Here is a 22,500-nt window from a genome sequence, read left to right as displayed (position 1 = left end):
GGCTGACCCCTGATGTAATCCAACTTCCACCTTAAACCCTTCTGTAGTACCCACTGCACTTCTCACTGCTGTCATACACTCATTATACATATCTTGCACCATCCTTACATACACTTCTGGTATCGATGACTCCCGTATGCAGTGCCACAGTTCTTATCTTGGTACTCTATCATATGCCTTCTCCAGATCAATGAACACACAATTCAGTTGCTTTTGTCCCTCTCTGTACCTTTCCATCAACATTCGCAGTGCAAAGGTGGCATATGTGGTACTTCTCCCTGACATAAAACCAAACTGTTCATCACAGATTCTGCAGCAGCTCCTTAGCCTTGTGTCTATCACCCTTTCCCACAACTTCATTGTATGACTCATTAGTTTGATTCCCCAGTAGTTACCACAATCCTGTGAGTCTCCTTTGTTCTTGTAAATGGGTATCAATGTGCTCTTTCTCCGCTCATCTGGCATTCTCTCTCCTGCAAGGATTTTGTTGAATAGAGATGTTAAGTATCCAACCCCTGCTCCTTCTAGGATTATCCATGCTTCTATAGGAATGTTATCTGGTCCTAAAGCTTTGCCTCTCCATCTTTTTCAATGCCTTGTTTACCTCGTCCTGTGTTATTCCTGCTACCATTACTTCTGCCATCACTCCATTTTCTTCTTTCATTTCCCTGGGGTTTTCAACATTCATCAGCCCTTCAAAGTAGTCTGCAGCACCTCATCCTCGGTGGTCAACACTCTATCCTCAGCGTCCTTTATCAGCCTGATTAGTTGTACTCCCTTTGCTGCTCTATCCCTCTGTTTTGCCACTCTATACACCCTGTTTTCCCCCTCTTTCGTATCCAGCTTCTCATATATCTCCTCACTCGCTTCTTTCTTTGCTTTCGCTACTACCACCTTTGCCTTGTTCTTCGCTTCCTTGTACAAAAACTTGCTTCTTAGATCTTTCTTTTGTGCCACTCTTCCCATGCTTCTTTCTTTCTCGCAATAGCTTTCTGTACTTCTTCGTTCCACCACCATGTTTCCTTGTCCTCCTTTTTCCCAGTTGTCACACCAAGCAATTCCTTTGCTGTTTCCCGCAATACGTTCGATAAGTCTACCTAGGTGTTGTCTTCCTCCCACTTCAGCTTCTGGTCTACTTCCAGTCTTTTTCTCGCAGTCTCCACCACTTGATTCTAGGCTCTATCTTTACCTCTCTTCTTCGGCTCATCAGCCTCATTTTCCCAATGACTACATGGTGTTGTTTTGCCACGCTTTCACCTGGAATGACCTTACAATCTCTGCCTTCCTTGAAATGCCCTCTGCGGCACAGGATGTAATCAATCTGAGTATGCCTGCCTCCACTTGTAAATGTTACCTTGTTTGATTCACGCTTACTGTAAAAGGTGTTTCTCACAGCCATGTCAGTGCGATGGGCAAAGTCTACAATGGTTTGACCCTCATCATTACGTGCACCATACCCATACTTTCCTAGCACTCTCTCATCTCCACTGTTTCCCTCACCGACATGTCCGTTAAAATCCGCACCAATTATGAGTCTTTCCTCCTTTGAAATCAACCCAACAGCTTCATCTAGCTTCTCCCAAAACTCCTCTTTCTCTTCTCTTTCACCTCCCACCTGTGGGGCACAGGCACTCACCACGTTTAGCAGAACACCATCTATCTCCAGTTTCAGACTCATCATTCTGTCTGTTATCCTTCTTACCTCCAACACATCATTTGTGCGCATTCCTCTCACCACCACACCGACACCATTCATCGCTCCATTCTTCCCATGGTAGTACAGCTTGTAACTAGCGCCCAGATCCCTCGCCTTACTCCCTTTCCACTTTGTCTCCTGTAAGCACAAAACATCCAGTTTTCTCCTCTCCATCATGTCCACAATCTCTCTGCTCTTTCCTGTCATTGTTCCCACATTCAGTGTACCTATCCTCACATCTACCTCTTTCTTCATCTCTCTCTTCTAACACGGTTTCCACCTCTCCTGTTCTTTCTTGGTTGGCTAACAGTCACATATTTTCCACTGCTACCCTGCTGGCCCACAGCAACAGTGGCGGCTGTTTTTCTCCTGGGCCCCGACCGATCCAGTATGGTATTCTGTTGGTTTTCGCGCATCATTGATTTGGCTAGTTGTACGCTGCTTGCCTGCTGTCGCAACCCTCTGCATTACTCCGGGCTTGTAACCAGCACCAACTCGCAGTGGCTTCTACGTCTGGTGGCTGCATTACATATATATATATATACACACACACACACATATGTGTATATATATATATATATATATATATATATATATATATATATATACTGTATATGCACACACATACATATATACATATATATATAAATATATACATATATATACACATTACCATATGTATACATATACATACATATATATGTATATATATGTATAATTTAAAATGAACAAATAAAGTAAAACAGAATGAATAGACACATCATAGGCCTACATTCTTCTTTCCCCAGGCATGGAATAACAGCGAGTGCGAGAGGGGCTCCGCGCAGTGCTTAACCAACGGGCAGGCAGAGTGCGTCCCCATTGAGACTTACTGTCATCGAACTCAGCCTGCGTGCTCTGGGAGTCTTGACCGCCGAGTCTGCTCTGTGAGTCGATAGACAGTGATAGACTTTTGGATGGCTGGTTTATTTTACCAGATATGATGTTGCTTTAATCTAGTTTATATCTCAATTAACTATAGTCCGTTACACATAGTCTGGCAAGAGATTTGAGTTTATGTAAGAGTCGTTGTTCAAAGGCCATTTTTTTGTGCCAGAATCAGGGATTTGTTTTGTTGCTGACTTACTAATGTTTTCCATTTATTAGGATTCTATCTTTATGTTTTATCTAATTATCATTGTATGTTATTGTTGTTATTATGATGATATGACTAATTTAGTTTTATAACTGGGTCTATTCTAACGATCGTTTTATTTCTATTTATTCATATAATTTAAAGTTAAAGATAAATTGACACACGTATTGTTATCATTAATTAGAAATCTGTCGAATTATCAAGGTTAGATATTCTAATTTGTAAGGATTCAGGACTAGTCCGATTTTATACGAATGGCTGTCTTCGTACAAGATATTATGTTCTGATATTTGTTATTATTATGATCATTAATACATACTATGGTTATATGTTATCATTTCAGTATATATATCTATCGTTAAATCTATAGTAATTATCATATACCATTATATCATATGAAATATCTATCATATGTAATAACTATCTTTATCATATACCATCATCATATATTATCATCATAATATTGATATAATATTTGATATATAGCAATACTTCGGAACAATATCCTCATTTCTTTCACATATTCACACTCCATCAGATCATAGAAGACAAGGAGTTGGTGCCCCTCGCCTCAATTGAACCTCCTCCGGATAATGAACCGGGTAAGTATTTTATGGTTGTTTTATTTTGCATTCTGGTGGTCAGGGGAAAACTCAAGGGTTATTTATCCTTATGAATCACTATCATCATTATAATCATATGATGATTGTAATGTAATTTAGCCACGGGTTTAAATAGGAACGCGTCAATTGGTGATCACAGGGAAGTCGTTATACTGAGACTTCCTTTCTCGAGTAAGATCAACAGCCGTATTCCAAGTCCCTTGCGCACCGAGCATGACGTTCATGTTATCTCTGAAGGGATTACGGCGGACATATAAGACCAGTTCCCGGTCAGCACCGGGTTGTGATGGGATCTCCTACCCCATCATTTCCCACCTAGGACATGAAGGTGAGCTTGCATTCTTGCATCTCATCAATAAGTCCTGGGAAGCATCCTCGCTTCCAGTGCTGGAAGAGGGCTGACATAGTTCCCGCCCCAAACCAAAGGAGCCGGGACGGTACCGCCCCATCTCTCTATTCAGCTGTCTGGGAAAGACATCAGAGAAAATGGTAATGAATCGGCTCCAATGGAAGTTGGGACCTCCACATGAACACTTACACGGGTTCACAAGGGGTAAGAGCACTGCTCACAGCATGGCCATCTTACTGAGCACTGTCAGCAACACCAGCTCTGTCATTGTCTTTCTGGACCTGAAGAAGGCTTTTGAACTGGCAAGCCCACTCGCCATTCAGGAGATCCTGATCCGCAAGGGAATCAAAGGCAGACTGCTTGCCTGGAATGGCGATCCTCGACATTCCACTTCCAACGGGGTGCAAGATCATTTCATATGCAGATGATCTTGCAATTATCTCTGCTGGGAGACGAAATGAGAATCTAGTCAGAAAAGCCCAGCGTTGTCTGGACCTAATGTCTGAGGAATGCCGCAGAGTCGGGCTTAAGATCTCAGCAGCCAAATCGAAGGCAATGTGGATCCGTGCATATGTGGATTAACAAAGCAAAATAAAAATAAACGAATAAATTTTCAGTACACTTCTATGAAACTTAATTCATTGGCATGGTTCACATGATGTAGCGTTTACGAGACACGGAAAATATTTTCCTCATGGGGATTAATGTAATAACCGGCTGATTTCTGTTCAGGACTTGCCTTATTATCATAATCAGCCACACATTTCTACGAAAGACACTTTTCTAATCTCTTATTGATAGAACGTCATCCTTGCCGCGACAAATTTTTTTTCTGAAAATATCCTTGGATTAATAGTATAGTTTGATTACAAAATTGGGAATTTAAGGCATAGTCTGCGGACACAGCGGCTTCTTCTCTAGTGACGTCTCTTTGACCACTGGGATTAAACCGGTCATTGTATTAACAGTTATCAGTAAGAATTTACCATCGTCCATACAAAATAGTTTAGTCAACCATACAACACAAACAAATAAAGTGACTGTCACAGGAAGAGTCAACGCCATTTCAGTCTACACATCACCTACCGTATCCACTGGATAAACTGCTACTGCCTGTACCTGTTTTACTCATTTGTATTTTGTCGTCCTTTCAGTTTGCAAATCTAGACTTATCCTTAACTCATTCCTGTCTTCATTCTTTGCAGCTGATGCATACAACAGGAGCGTTAGCCTAGGCGCTGAACTGCACACTAACCTAAACAACACTCTCAGCCATCCAGACTGTCCTGACTTCTATACCCGGGTTGGCGACCAGTGCCTCTCCGTTTTCTATGTTGGAAGAGTGAGTCCTTTAAAGCTGTTCTTGTAATTATGATCTTTATGTTCTTGTAATATCCCTTAAAGAAATATATATATTCCCTGTAAGTAAATGTTCCTTAAGGTATGTTGTGTGTGTGCATAGGCTTGCATTCATATTCGCACAATCAAATTGGAGCATTGCCGACGTAACTAAAGCTATCACACACGACGTAGAAAGAGTTCTCTTTGATTTTAACCTCTCCTCTCTCACGCCCATAGTCGAGCTGGGGCGAGGCACGGGCGTTCTGCAAGCACATAGGCGGCGATCTGCTCAGCATCCAAAATGCCAACCATTATATCGATCTTGTCAACCATTTATCGGAGAACCGTAAGTAAACGGATCTATTCTATTTCTTTAAGTTCAGATTCAGGAATATAGGCCATTGGGATGATACTAGTAACTGTGGTAATGTTGACATATTTTGAAAGTAATACTAGTAGAAAGAAATATATATTTCTTAAAGAAATGACACCATTGTATATATAAATATAAATATATATATATATATATATATATATATATATATATATATATATTTATTCATGTATATATACATACATATGCGTGTGTGTGTATGTATATGTATATATATATATATATATATATATATATATATATATATATATATATATATATATATATACACATATATATATATATATATATATATATATATATATATATATATATATATATATATATATATTACCTATGTATATATGTGTATTTATGTATGTGTGTTTATATTTATATCTAAATATCTCCGTGACCAAACATGGCATATCAGACCGTACAAAAAAATGCATCCAGTTATAGCATAAACAATTTTCATCAAAACAATCATCAAAAGTGATATGCAAGTATGGCAGAATTCCATAACACATTGGCCTTCCCAAGAGGCCTTTTCCCTTTGGCTAATGTCTTTGCACTGCACAGAGATTACCAGCGACTTCTGGCTTGGCGGGAGATACGAACTGGACGACCTGAGTTGGATGTGGCTTGACGGAACACGGATGCCACAAGGCACGCCCTTCTGGAGTCTCAGGTGAGGGCTGCGTCGATCAGGAGGTCACCAGACTGTCTTTACCTACTCATAGTTTTTTACGTGGGTTGGTGGAAGTTTGTTGAAGAGCGATGTTGAAGTAGAGGGGATTAGTGACCGTGAAACAAAGATGGGAAAGGAACGTTCTAGAATACAGTTTAGCAGAGAGTGCTAGGTAATCAGAAGAGAGCGAAATCATCCATAAAGACCACGGTGACACCATAAGCCATATTATATGACGTTTTCTGCGTGTCGTGGCCATGTCATGTTCATGTTATGTCCATGTCGTGTTCATGTAACGAATGCGGTAATCTAGGACGCAAAAGCGCGGCACGTTTGCGTCAACTGCTTCAGGTTTACCAACCGTTCGAAAGTTAACCCACTTATTAACATGTTTCGGATGAATGGCACTGTCCACACGACAAATTCATAAGAGAAACTACAATCATAGGTAGCACTAACATAAGATAATTCAATTTTGGTATGAATCAGTCGTTGTACTTGTTCCTAGTTAAAGAATTGACAACCATTTCACGAACGCGCTGTTGGTAATTCACTCTACGCTCGATCAAAACAAACGGGATGTGAGGGACCGTGTGTTTATGAACAGATCTTCCTTATTTTATCTTTGTATATACTGTACATATATGCGCATTTTTAATATATCATGCATATAGATTTAATGTATACATATTTCATATAATTATATGCTTTAATTTTACGTCCCTGACTACTTTTACCATTCATTTAACTTCACTCTCCTTCGAAAAGTCCGCCAAAAGGTAAACAAACTCAAAATCAGCAAAGAATCCATGTTTTCCTAAAAGAGTTTGTAATCCGTGTCTAGGACAATGATGCCTAATATAACCAATATAGGTATTACTTTTCAAACGTAGTATGCTCATATGAAGTATTGGTAAGAAAGAGTACAGTAAAAATATGATTTTTTTCACTCGTGTAACTATCGTGACAAGCCTACCCCCTTGCCACGGAGTTTCCACGATTGTTCCAATACTTTCCACGCATCTGCCACGAATTTGCCACGCTTTTGCCGCGAACCCGCGCTTCTAGAATAAGAATCGCGGCATGTTCATGTCATGTACACGGCGCGCTTAGGGACTTAGAATATGGCTGTATGTGACATGACCGTCGTCGGTTGACTTATTAGCAATAACTCACAACCCCGACTGCCCCGAGGCAAGCAATACGACCACTCATCGTCTCTCTCTTTTCCCTTGCAGGCGGTACGACCATTGCGACACCCGGAACGTGACGGTGGCGGGAACCTCTCAGGTGCGAGAAGCGAACAACGGCGAGTGCTACCATTACACGCAAGCGCCCGAAGACCCTCCCAGGGGCTTCTGCGCCGCCATTACCTACGGCAAACACTTCTACATGAGCGACGAGGACTGCCTGGCTGACATGAGTCCCCTTTGTGTCACCTCTGTCTGAGTAACTTCTGTTTTTTTCTCTGTAAAACATCAGCATGTAACATGTAGGACTAAAAGGCTTGGTAAATGTAACCGGTTTTCTACGAAGGAAGGCAATGCGTTGGTATGTGTTGTTTTCGGCTTGATGTGGAGTGACGCTTCTGAAATTATCGATCCTATATTTGTCTGTGCACGCTGTACCTTCATTATGCACTTGCAAATAAAACATGTGGGTAACTATGTCGTGTCATTAAAGATTGTGGGATTAAGGGAACACGAAATAAAGGAAATGGTATGAACAGAAAGCGATAGATGACGAAAACAAATGAAACAAGTGAAAAACAAATGTTTATGGATAGATATGTATACGAGCACCAATGGCAAGGCAGATAACCAAATAAATATAATAAAAATACCCACATCCATACAAAAGTGCAGAGATAAAGACATACACACATACGTGAGAGAGAAATGGTATTTTGCACACACACACACACACATACATACATATATAGAGTACATGTATGAACAGGCAGAGTTACTACTTCTACTTGTTATACAGTAACATCGCGGTACATACGAAATACAAAAATACAAAATATGTAATTTATTGCATATAATCATAAAACATCTTTTCCCAATAACATATATAATTACTTATAACGATTCATTTGCAAAACATGAAATTATGCAACATACTCCATCTACTATCAGCAACGCACTGACACATATCAATACAAGAAAATAAATCGACAGATTGATATATCTTTTATATGTTTATATATATGTATTGCAATAAATATTAAATAGTAATTATAATAATTCAAATATGTATATATACATACAAGTGTTATTTGTTATCGGCGGAATCTTCAAAATCTCAGCTGGTTTGCTAATTTCAGAGAGTGAAGTTGCAATACTGTGTATTGTTTCTTGCTTATCGCTCTCTCGGCATCTTTCTATCTCCGGGCAAGACATTGCATGACATTCTATAGTATGTACCTACGGTTCCTTACATATTTCATATATGTATTCAGTTTAATATTCCCTATAGTATTTACATCCCAGTCGCAAACTAGCTGTGACAACATCCATATTTCAGTTACTTATACACATTTGGCAAAGCATGAATAGAATAGAATGACATGTTAAGCGGCAGATCATAATGAGCTCTTTGAAAAAGTATATATATATATATATATATATATATATATATATATATATGTATATATATGTATATCTATATATACATATATATAAATATATGTGTGTGTGTATGTAAACATGTATATATATATATATATATATATATATATATATATATATATATATATAAATATATATATATATATATGTATATCTATATATATATACATATATATATATGTACATATATATATATATTATATATATATATATATGTATATATATGTATATATATGTATATATATACATATATATATATATATATATATATATGTATATATATATAGATATACATATATATATATATATATATATATATATGTATATATATATATATATGTATATATATATAGATATACATATATATATATATATATATATATATATATATATATATATATATATATATGCAAACATAAACCAGGTTACATGACTTTTGCCCAACCAATCCTCAGGGCACATTGACAAGTCCTAAAATAGCAGATAGTCTGTCGTTATGGTGCACGAAAGATATATTCACTACAGCACATGGTCACAGCAATAAAGAATATCACAACACGTGTAAACAAGCGGGAAAATCAGGCGTCAGCAGGAGCGCAGTCGATCCCCGGTCTGTCGGTATTTTCCAAACATTCTGCTTATATGGAAGGGGTTCGCATCCGACGTCCCCAGCGGTAGGAACGTGGCAAGGTAGTTTGGAATGTAGGAGGCGTGACTATCGAGGAATTAAGCTCGTTCTGAGGGTCTAGGTCTGTGGGATAACAAGAATGTGTGAACCACCCATCACCCAAAGTTGACCTGACCTGACCCGGCGAATGCCTCGCTAGTTAGAGTACGAGAAGCGTTGTGAGAATGATATAGAATTCCCATAGACACAACCATAGATTTCAAAGGCTGTCAAATTAAACCAAGCACTTCAGTAAAAAAAAAAAAAAAAAAAAAATCTAGGAGTACACTTTGATAGATATATGACGTTTGAATCCCATATTGATAACATATATAGGAAGGTAATGAGAACATTAATATATCTTAATCATAAAAAAATCAAATCCCTACAGAAACAAGAATCACGGTTGTACAAGCTCTTACTCTGAGCATCATTAATTATTGCTTAAATGTTTGGAGCTCTACTAACAAAACCCTAATGCAGAAAGCACAAAGACTACAAAACTTTATTGCAAGAGTTGCATTAGGTAATGTTAGTAAGTTCGATCACATCACCCCACATATTATTCAGCTAAAATGGTTAAAAATTCAAGCCAAATGCAGCTATGATACATGTGTTTTCATTCATAAAATCATTCATGGGAATTATCCACAATGGATCCTGCTCTTACAAACTGTAGGGAACACATAAGGTGTTCGAACACAAGTAACGAACACAAGTAAATTCTCTTTATGTCAAGAGATCATACAAAGAATTAGGGACACGACAAATGCTAATACGTGGACCCCTGACCTGGAACCTGCTACCTCATAATGTTAAAGACATCACTAACCTCAATAAATTCAAAACAAAATTAAAAGAACATTTTCTAAATTGTCAGTTGTGACATCGTATCAAACAAATGTATTGTATACTAATTATTTTTGCAACAAATTATATATGTATTAAGAATAACCATTGTAATTTATGGAATAAAGTTTTTGAATTTGAATATACGTATGCATATACATATATTTATATACATATTATATATATGTATATATATACATATATATCTATATGTATGTGTGCACATATATATACATATATAATATGTATATATATATCTATAATATGTGTACTGATAAATATATATATATATATATATGTATATATAAACAAATATATATCATATATATGTATGTATATGTCTGTGTGTTTGTATGTATGTTTGTGCATATATATATATATATATATATATATATATATATATATATATATATATATATATATATATATATGTGCATATATATACATATATATACATATATACATATATATATACATACATACATATATATATAATATATATATATATATATATATATATATATATACATATATATATATATATATATATGTGTGTGTGTGTGTGTGTATGTGTGTGTGTGTGTGTGTGTACCTACATATTCATAAAATGTATATGTATATGAATATGTGTATGTGTGTATATGTATACATACATATCTATAAATGTATATATATATATATATATATATATATATATATATATATAATCTAAAATGAACAAATAAAGTAAAACAGAATGAACAGACACATCACAGTCTACATCCGCCGGCCCTCCTTCCCCAGGCATGGAAGAACAGCGAGTGCGAGAGGGGCTCCGCGCAGTGCTTAGCCAACGGGCGGGCAGAGTGCGTCCCCATTGGGACTTACTGCCAAAGAACTCAGCCTGCGTGCTCTGGGAGTCTTGACCGCCGAGTCTGCTCTGTGAGTCGATAGACAGTGATAGACTTTTGGATATCTGGTTTATTTTCTCTCCACTTTTTTCATATTTGTTAAACGTACTCTGACATAAGATTCAGTAAATGATGGGGTTATAACTCATTCAAACTAAAAGTTATTTGAAAATTTCTTTCAAATATGAACAAATATGATATTGGGTTGTTTTATATAATCAATATTGCCATGTTATTATCATTATTATTATGATTTTAGTTTCATTACTGAGTTCCTATTAACGATATATATATATATTTTTTTCCCCATATGATTTTCGGGTTAAAGGTTAATTACACAGGTTTTTATCCTTACTGATTTGAAACCAGTCGACTTATCAATGTTTAACGTAGTTTATTTGGATTTGATAATTTGACTAATACAATCTAATACGAATTATTTTCTTGTTATAGAATTTCGGTTATTATCATTATAACTATTTATCATTATCATCATCATATCATCTCAATATAATCTTTATCATCGTCTCATTATCATTCTTATCATTAGAATAATATCATCAAAATTAACTTCCATTATGCAATTATTATCTGATATCATATGGATATTATATCATGTATATAACAATATCTCATCTCTTTCATATACTCACAACCTTCTGATTTTAATGGCAAGAAGATGGAGTCATCCAGTTCAAGCCAAGCAAAAGGGACCTGGTAAGTATTTTATGGTTGTTTTATTTTGCAATCTGGTGGTCAAGTGAAAACTCTACGGTTAAATATCATCATTATTTACTACAACCATCAAAGTTTCTGACTAGTTTTCTACCCAATTTCCATAATCAAGGAACATTATATATGGGGGATTTTAATGCTAGACACACACAATTTGGGGATCACCAGAGTAACAGCAATGGGGAAGAATTTAAACATTTCGTCAATAGAAGATCAATGACTGTATATGACACAGATAAACAGACTCATTTGGCAGGTGGCAGGTTAGATTATGTAATTGGCAAAGATCTTGTACATGGTAATGTTTGTACTTCACTGGTTCGAGAGTTAGTCAGTGACCACTTTGCAATCCTAACAGAGTATACTGTTGACAACAGCATAGCTCACAAAGCACCCAGACCTAAAATTACAATCCCACCGGGACTGGAGCATCACTTCAAGACACGTGTTTATGACTGGTATAGTACCTATGTCGTAACCTCTGTCGAAAATTACTCTCAGGACCTGATAAAAGTTGTCACTGACTACTACAATACATGGGTTTGCTCAAGAAAACTTTCGAAGAAAAAAAGTTCCCCAGTCCATCACGCACCAAAGTGGATAAATGACCCCATCTTAAGTAAGGAGCATAAATGAGTTCAGGAGCTTGTATTTGTTACAGGGATGACATGACATCAGAAAAAAAAATACGATTCCTCAGAGCTAATAAAAAAAATCAGAGAATTAAAGGCTCAAATTCGCAGTAAACACTGGGAGCAATTCCTGCAGAGAATTAACCATCAAACTTCTGCAGCTGAGGTATGGAGAAAAATCAACAGGTTGTCAGGTAAAGCTGTCGCCACTCCGCAGTTCCACAGCCCATTAGAACTGGCTAATTTGCTACTAGATCAGTGGGCCAGAACCTCTCAGCTGAACTCACTTCCGCAGAGAATAAGAGATAAACTTAACAACACGAAAATAAATAGGAATTTTAATATTGCCATAGCCTGTTCTGCCACTGACCCCTCCGACTTTGCCGAAATAACTGAGTGGGAATTAAATAATGAACTACGCAAGGGTAAGGCGACTGCCCTAGGCGAGGATGGCATCACCAAACCGAACTCTGATAAATACCGACCCGTCTCATTCAAATGTATTTATCAAACTGATCAGCTCATGTTCTCTTCAGGGGAATCACAAGTACATACTCTAAAATGTTTGAGCTTGGCACACCTCAGGGGACGTACTTAGCCCCATGCTATTTAACATTTTAATGCACAGACTATTAAGCAATATACCACTTGAGGGCAGTGATTCCATTATTTGTTATGTTGATGACATCTGCATTAAAATCTCATCCGAGGATAGAATGCAAAAGATTCTTAATGTACTGTCCACAAAAGCTACTGAGTGCGGTTTGATAATCTCAGTTGAAAAAAAAACAAGGCACTCAATCCTCTTACAATCCCACTGCCAAACTTTCATATAGATGACATTGAGCTAGATCTTTGCCACAAATACAAGTATCTCGGGTTGACTGTTAACGACACAGAACTTATTATGAACTTAAAGAAAAGACTGTGGGAGCGGCTGAAGCCACTCAAGACTCTTATTGGTAGAGAACATGGTGTCAATGTTAACATTGCAAGACTCTTTTACTTATCATACATACGGTCAGTCGTAGATTACCATGCCTTACACCTTATATCATTTAGGAAATCAGAGTTAATTTGTCTAGAAATTGTACAGAATGCAGCCATGAGGATCATTCTCGGTGCTCCCAAAACAACGAGGATTGTGAACATGAGAAAGGAACTCAACTTGCCATCTATTTACGAAAGAATATCATACATTAATACTATATTTGGTGTCAAAGCAATTAAAGAACCCCTCTATAACACAGAGTTCCAGAGGCAACTCAAATATAAGATAGTGAATCCATCTTTACATAGCAATACCGAGTCACACTCAAATTCATGGTTGCAAGTGACATACAAATCCATACACCAATTAAATATGTCCTTGAGTAGGTTCCCATATGGACGTTCTATTCCACCGTGGAAAATGTCGACATTGAACGTATTTTATGCTGATGTCCCTAAAAAAGACACAGTTTCTCCAGCTGTACTTAAGCAACACACCCTTGCAACCATTAATGAGCATCTTGAAACTCTGAATAATGACTATGAGTGCTACACTGATGGATCCCTACAGTCTGGAAGTAGAGCAGGATGTGCTTATGTTGTATATAAAAACAATATTTTGCAGCACCAAGATTGTAGGAGGGTTCATGACTGGGCGAGCACTACGCAAACTGAGTTGGCAGGAATACTCATAGCCACAGACTTTTTGTTAACTCATGGCTCAGGAGTAATTTTCTGCGACTCGCAGAGTGCTCTCCTGGCTCTGAACACTCTTGATAAAGGTGTTGGAAATATCGTAAATGATATAAGAATAAATGTACATCGCGCCAAGGAACGGGGACATGTTATACATGTTATCGCTAAACATGATCATGCTGATCGCTTAGCGAGGGCAGGATGTGATAAGCAAATTGTGGATATAGACTTTGGTATACCTCTTGCTAGGATTTCACACATAATAAGAACCTCCAATAGGGAGGACCTGATGGAGCTAACAAACTCTCAAAGACCTGAAAGCTGTAGCATAAAACATTTTGACCAGTTTTCGGAGGAGAGATTCATTTATGGTTCATACAAGACAAGGACAAGACAATGTGATATTGTGACTGCAAGAATTAGACTTGGATACAGAATGTATTGGCAGGTCAGTTCAGAATGCAATGTAGAAGAAACTAAATGCAGACTTTGCAACGAAGAGTATAAACGAACACTTGAACATTACATTTCAGAGTGCCATATGATACAACCTTTCAGGCCACCTAGCATGAGGTATGCAGAGTTATGTAATTATTTCATAACATCAACTGTGCTAGAAGATGTACTTATGCTATATCCGAAATTCGGTATATGATACCCTATTACAACATTTATCAAATGTCTATTCACAGTTGATATACTATAGAATATAATAATGTTATTACCTTAATTTGTAATACAATGTTAGCAACAATGTCATGACTCTACATCAATGTATCAAAGCTTGCCCATGCCTGTGCAGTTAGCCAGGGTGGTAAATAAAGATCTAAACTAACTAATCATTATTAATGTTATTATTATCATGATTAATATAACTATTTTTATAATTACTATAACCATGATTACTATCTTTATGTTTATCACTATCATCAATATTGTTGCTAATCATCTTTATTACTTATATCATTATCATTGTTAATAATGTCATTACTATTGCCGTTATCATTTTCATTATTATCTTTATAACTTTTATTATCATTATCATTATTATTATTTTTACTATAATTGTTATTATTGTTATCAATATTGTTATTATCATTATCATTACTACTACAACCTGTTATTATTATCCTCATCGGTAAATTTCCCGAATAACGCCGCGTCACTAAATACCATAAAAGTGGTATCGTTGGATTCCTCTCAACCTCTACTATTCATATATAGTGGAAATAATGCGCGATTCCACCTCTGGACCCCACAATCTGGGTCCTGATAGTAGGGGATGGCATGAAGTAGATCAGGGAAATTGCGGGGTAAAATATAAATTCCGGGCATATTTCGTATGCAAAATCTTAACCCAATGATCTACCTAACTTTGCCTAGTTTTGAGGTAAGCACTAGCCAAGGGGGGGGGGCTTCGCCTCCCCCCCCCCTTTTTAAGGCACTTTCTACCTCGTTCTCTCAATAGATGGCGCAATATTCCCTATTGTTTACAGTATATCTATAGAGTGCCCTCTATTGAGTGGCCACGTCATTAACGATCCTAGTTTCCTATCCTGAGGAATATATAAGACGAAGACTCAGTTGCTGTCATCATGGCGCAGTGTGAAGGTTGTTCGTGGTCGCGGCATTTTCATATACATAACTAATTACATACCATAACTATCACGAAGTGCCCTGAATAGGGGAGGTCCACAGGGGAGTATAGCCCCCTCTTGACAAAGGCTGACTTCAAAACTAGGCAAAGTGAGGTAGGTAATTGGGTTAAGCTTTTGCATACGAAATATGCCCCGAAGTAGCACGAGGTAGCACGAAGTGCCTTAAAAAGGGGGGCGTCGATTTAAGATTTTGCATACAAAATATGCCCGGAATTCATATTTTCCCTGATTTACTTCATGCCCTCCCCTACTATCGGGATCCAGATTGTGGGGTCCAGGAGTAGAAGCGCCATTATTTCCACTATATATGAATGGTACAGGGTGAGAGGAATCCATCGATACCACTTTTGTGGTATTTACAGCCGTATTATTGGACGTTTTCTGCGTGTCGTGGCCATGTCATGTTTATGTTGTATCCATGTCGTGTTCATGTCGTATTCTAATATGCAAATGCGTGGCACGTTTGTGTCAGCTGCTTCAGGTTTACCAACCGTTCCAAAGTTAACATGTTTCAGATGAATGGCACTGTCCAAACGATAAATTCATAAGAGAAACTACAATCAAAAGAAGCACTAACAAAAGATTTTGGTATGAATCAGTCGTTGTACTTATTCCTAGTTAAAGAATTGACTACCATTTCACGAACGCACCATTTAATTCACTCTACGCTCGATCAAAACAAACGGGATGAGAGGGATCGTGTGTTTATGAATAGATTTTGTCTTTTGTCTCTGTATATACTATACATATATGCGTGTCTTTAATATATCATACATATAAATTTAATGTATACATATTTCATATAATTATGCACTTTAATTTTACGTTCCTGACTACTTTTACCATTCATTTAACTTAACTCTCCTTCGAAAAGTCCGTTAAGAGGTAAACAAACTCAAAATCAGCAGAGAATCTGTTTTCCTAAAAGGGTTTGTAATCCAAGTCTAGGACATTGATGCCAAATATATCCAATATAGATATTCTTTCCAAACGTAGTATGCTCATATTAAGTATTGGTAAGAAAAAGTACAGTAATTTTTTTTTCTCCCGTGTAACTATCGTGGTAAGCCTACCCCCTTGTCACGGAGTTTCCACGATTGTTCCAATACTTTCCACGCTTTTGCTACGACTTTGCCACGCTTTTGACGCGGCATGTCCATGTCATGTACTCGGCGTGCTAGGGACTTAGAATACGGCTGTTAGTGACGCGGCGTTATTCGGATAATTTACCCGGTTTTTCTCTTGATTTATGATCGCTAATTGAGATAAAAGAATACTTAAATGCACGTTGAAAAGCTCCTATTCCCGTTCTCTGTCAGAATTACACTTTATCTTCTTTTTAGAATTTTTAGCGGAGACAATTTGGTTTTCGTGTCTCTTTGTATTTAGTATTTCTTGTCTTTTATTGTTTTTTTTTCAGTTGTTTTGTAATGTACTTTTATCGTAATGTTTTGTTGCATTTCATTCCAATTATCAAAATAAATTATGATATGTCCCCAAATTGGGTATGGACTAATCTAGTATTAGTCCAGCCAATCAGGATCGTTCAAGGTCCCGCTCCCTTGTAGTGATTTTCAGGGGCGGGAGAGTTCACGCCCACGCTCGCGACTGGCTGGAAGATCGTTCTTATTACCCCCCCCCCTCCCCTCCCTTCCCGGTCTTGCACTCATGATTGAAAGTTAAGTATTTTTCCGTATTTTGTGGTGGTGTACATTTACCCGCGTTGACACCTTCAATTCACCAGCAGCTCATAAAAAAAATATAATGATAAAATAAAAAAATAAAAAAACGACCAACTTGATTGGTGAATAAAATTGAGAGTTGCGGTTACTTTACTTGACTTAACTTCTCAATCTTTGAATAAGAGCATTCATCAGAATATTGAATGGTAGTGGGTTAAGAACTTTACCCTGCAGTGTACCTAAAAACATTTCTTTATATTCAATCAAATAGCTTTGAAAAATGATAGCTGATGCCTTTATCAATCCCAAAAGGTACTCACCTATACCTAATTTTGTTTATTCATGTAAAATGATTTGCTTAGTATAAAAACCATTATCTCTCAGAGTTGTGAGAAATGTAATGCCAACTTGAATACATTCAGTTCTCAGGTCTGTATTTCATCCTGTTCAGCATAATTCTTCCAAAAGTTTTACAGAGGCACAACTGTTCAGTGAGATAGGTAGGTATTCCCTTTATTTATTATTATCATTTTTGTATTTGTTTCCGGGGGCTGGATTCACTAACATACGATGGTAAGGCATTTACCAGCTGTCAACTACCAGCGCGTTTACCAGTCATGGCAAAGTGGGATTTATCAAGCGATGATAAGTCGCTTGGTAAGGGTAAATAGATTTTATCACCGTAATTTGGTGGTAACTCTGGTAAATCGATTCTGCCAATCAGCGAGCGCCTTACATGATTCTTTAGGGTCCATTGGCCAATCCCGTAACATGTAAAGAAAACCTGATCAAACAGCTAGATATTTTTGTTTCAAGAAAGAAATGATAAACATTTCGTCGGTGTTAAATTATTTCTATATAAATTAATTTCCTTGAAAGCATATTCTATTGCATGATATTTTGGGTCATATATAATCTAATGGTTTTCAAAAACATACTATTTTTCTTTTTTATAGATTGCAGTCAAAAGAAAAGAAGCAATGGTGGTGTTATTTGTATCAACGTTTTCCAAAAAGAAATTCCAATCAAACCTTTTAAATGAATAAGATTATGAATAATTACATGTAAATTAATGCAAACGCAAAAATGATTTATATTCTCATATGTTTACTGTTTTTCAACAATGTCATTGATTAAATTAAAATAAAACGTTTGAATTTGTCAAATTATTAATTCCATGTATTATTTTCAGTTATTGTAGGCCTATGACGAGGCTGCATGAGCATTATTCTCGCTTATTTCATGTGAATTTTATTTTTGTCATGTTTATATGAAAATGAACAGTTGCCATCACTCTGATTATGATAAGTGTACATGCAAACTAAAGTGTCGCCTTAAATGTTGATTTTTTGCTGATATAAAGCGAGGTGAGAGAGTCATCGCTGTAGTTGCCAGTGGACATACCAGTGCTCCAACCACTGGTAAATTTAGCATTGTATTCTGTCATGGTAAGTTGTTCATGAATACCGATGCGGTCTGTTTACCATCATAATTGCAGTTACCAGCGTATTCATCATGGTAAGTGCGTTGGTGAATCCGGCCCCGGGATTGGAAAAAATAAGGCTAGGTGTCCAAGATTGTGGCAACACACCTTCCTCATATATCATCCTGTATAACTATTAAATGGAGTCACTCGGGATATGTCTATCCAATCCGATTCCCTCCTAAAGAATACCCTCTTCACCGGATGTGATTTCCCTTCGGCGAGAGCAGCATCCAACTCGTTTCAGTTAGTGGGGCATCGCATGCATGCCTTTGCTCTGCCAGTGACTGAACGGTTTCTTTCATGATAAGAGTCTTTTGAAATAGTAATAAATCATTGTTCAAAGAATTAAGACTAGAAACTTTGGCATACTTTTTCAAAGAGTTCATTAGCTTTATTTTGTGGATTAGGATCTGCTAGTTGACATGCCTTCCTATTTGCTATTCTATTCATGCCTTGCCAAAGGTGCATAAGTAACTGAAAAATGGATGTTGTCACAGCTAGTTTGCGACTGGGATGTAAATACTATAGGGAATATTAAACTGAATACATATATGAAATATGTAAGGAACCGTAGGTACATAGAATAGAATGTCATGCAATGTCTTGCCCGGAGATAGAAAGATGCCGAGAGAGCGATAAGCAAGAAACAATACACAGCATTGCAACGTCACTCACTGAAGTTAGCAAACTAGCTGAGATTTTGAAGACTTCGCTGTTAGAAAATAATAATTACATGTATGTATGCATATGTGTATATTTGCATTATTGAATGTAACAGATATAGTTACTATCCAATGTTTATTGTGATATATATGTAAGCACATGATAGATAAATCAGTTTGGCGATTTAATTTCTTGTATTGATATGTGTGAAGGCGATGCTGATGGCAGATGAAGTATGTTGCATAATTTCATGTTTTACAAATGAACTATCATAAGTAATTATATATGCTATTGAGAAACTATGTTTGTAATTATATGCAAGAAATTATATATTTTGACTGTATTTACTACTATGTTACTGTATAAACAAGTAGATGTAGTAACAATGCCTTTTCATGCATGTAATTTTATTATTATATATATATTATTATATATATATATATATATAATATATATTATATATAATATATATATATATATATATATATATATATATATATATATATATATATATATATATATATATATATATATATATATATATATATATATATTATTATATATATTATATATATATATATATATATATATATATATATATATATATATATATATATATAGAGAGAGAGAGAGAGAGAGAGAGAGAGAGAGTGTGTGTGTGTGAATGTGTGCGTGTTTCCTGTATGTGTGATGCTATCGTAATTCTGTTGTTTTTTCCTAAGGGTATACATTTTTTCTACTAATTTATTTATTTGCTTATTAACTTTGACATTGTATACATGCTTTTATTTTATTTTCATTTCTATTTCATCATCTATCGCTTTTTGTTCATACCATTTCCTTTATTTCGTGTTCCCTTAATCCCACAATCATTAATGACACGACATAGTTACCCACATGTTTTATTTGCAAGTGCATAATGAAGGTACAGCGTGCACAGACAAACATAGGATCGGTCACTCCACATCAAGACGAAAACAACACATACCAACGCATTGCCTTCCTTCGTAGAAAACCGGTTACATTTACCAAGCCTTTTAGTCCCACATGTTAATTGCTGATGTTTTACAGAGAAAAAAACAGAGTTACTCAGACAGAGGTGACACAAAGGGGACTCATGTCAGCCAGGCAGTCCTCGTCGCTCATGTAGAAGTGTTTGCCGTAGGTAATGGCGGCGCAGAAGCCCCTGGGAGGGTCTTCGGGCGCCTGCGTGTAATGGTAGCACTCGCCGTTGTTCGCTTCTCGCACCTGAGAGGTTCCCGCCACCGTCACGTTCCGGGTGTCGCAATGGTGGTACCGCCTGCAAGGGAAAAGAGAGAGACGATGAGTAGTCGTATTGCTTGCCTCGGGGCAGTCAGGGTTGTGAGTTATTGTTAATAGGTCAACCGACGACGGTCATGTCACCTGGTGTCATCGTGGTCTTTATGGATGATTTCGCTCTCTTGTGATTACCTAGCACTCTCTGCTAAACTGTATTCTAGAACGTTCCTTTCCCATCTTTGTTTCACGGTCACTAATCCCCTCTACTTCAACATCGCTCTTCAACAAACTTCCACCAACCCACGTAAAAAACTATGAGTAGGTAAAGACAGTCTGGTGACCTCCTGATCGACGCAGCCCTCACCTGAGACTCCAGAAGGGCGTGCCTTGTGGCATCCGTGTTCCGTCAAGCCACATCCAACTCAGGTCGTCCAGTTCGTATCTCCCGCCAAGCATAGACCGTGGGGTTGTCTGCTTCGTTTTTATTTAGTTTTATTTATTCATTATTTTTTTTTTCTTTCATGGCCGTTCGTTTCCGCTGTTTGTGTAATGGATACGTCCCCGACGACTTATTAGTTGGAAGAAGAAAGAGTAGAGAGAGAAAAAGGAAAAAAAAGGAAAAATAAATAAAATAAAGACTTATAGAAAATAAAAAAAAAAAAAAATTAATTTACGTCGGTGTTTTGAAAAATTATCAGATATTTTCGTTGGATTAAAAGGATTGTTTCCGAATTAAGCCTATAGAGATGAAGCCAACAGGCACTGTTGTTTAGGACTTCTTTAAAAAGTACTTTTGTAGGTGTGGAAGTTTGAAAATTTTGTATATGGTGGGTTTCTTGACGGTTTTTAAAATAAGGGACTAGAGTTGGTTGTTATAGAATGACTGCGTTATTATCCCTAACAAAAACAAAGCCCCGAGAGGGAAATGGACAAGGAGGTTTTATACGTCCGTGGGGGGGGGGGCAGGGGGACAGGGAAGTGGGGGAAACGGATTTAACTATATAAGGTTTGTTCCGTCTTATTTCGGTTTGTATTCTTTTTGTTATTGTACTTATTATCATTATTATTATTTTTTTAACGATGCTTTCCATGAAAATGTCGCAACCATTTTATTTTTATGATTTTATTTTTCATAATAAAAAAGTAAATCAAATGAAATCATGACAAAAAACAAAACAAAAAACAATCGTAATAAATATTGCAATCCATTCTCATCATTTCTTATTTCATACTCTTAATTTATGATCGCATATATGACAAAAAAAAAAAAAAAAAAAAAAAAAAAAAAAAAAGAAAATCGCACAAGATAAATATTCAAAATATACAAGGATTAAAACGAAATAATGTACCTATACTCCATACTCATACCTGACAAAAGAATGGTCAAATCAAGTCACATTAAATTCAAAACTCATTCGAACGAGAGGAGACGACACATCACAGCAAGGGGT

At 36.6% G+C, this 22,500-nt stretch overlaps 1 protein-coding gene and 1 long non-coding RNA gene across 2 annotated transcripts in view; one reads left to right on the top strand and one right to left on the bottom strand.

Moving 5' to 3' along the window:
• Positions 1–7,872, top strand: part of LOC122262385 (uncharacterized) — an 11,206-nt gene extending 3,334 nt beyond the window's left edge. Inside the window, exons 4-9 of the mRNA XM_086550625.1 lie at positions 2,485–2,622; positions 3,370–3,433; positions 5,009–5,145; positions 5,382–5,490; positions 6,100–6,208; positions 7,447–7,872. Of these exons, the coding sequence (XP_086406751.1) occupies positions 2,485–2,622; positions 3,370–3,433; positions 5,009–5,145; positions 5,382–5,490; positions 6,100–6,208; positions 7,447–7,657 (768 nt within the window). The 3' untranslated portion in view covers positions 7,658–7,872. The remainder of the gene's footprint in view (positions 1–2,484; positions 2,623–3,369; positions 3,434–5,008; positions 5,146–5,381; positions 5,491–6,099; positions 6,209–7,446) is intronic.
• Positions 7,873–20,678: 12,806 nt separating this feature from the next.
• LOC147469021 (uncharacterized) lies at positions 20,679–21,498 on the bottom strand. Its single transcript, XR_015192166.1, has 2 exons — positions 21,414–21,498; positions 20,679–21,089 (listed from the first exon to the last, which is right to left on the bottom strand). It is a non-coding gene; the product is annotated as an uncharacterized LOC147469021 (long non-coding RNA).
• Positions 21,499–22,500: the final 1,002 nt, after the last annotated feature.

Source organism: Penaeus japonicus, unplaced genomic scaffold (assembly GCF_977035675.1).
Source record: "Penaeus japonicus unplaced genomic scaffold, GWHDUDI00000001_assembly GWHDUDI00000024, whole genome shotgun sequence".
Classification (NCBI taxonomy): domain Eukaryota; kingdom Metazoa; phylum Arthropoda; class Malacostraca; order Decapoda; family Penaeidae; genus Penaeus; species Penaeus japonicus.
Note: the sequence above shows the minus strand (reverse complement) of the source record. Positions and strands in the feature narration are given on the sequence as shown.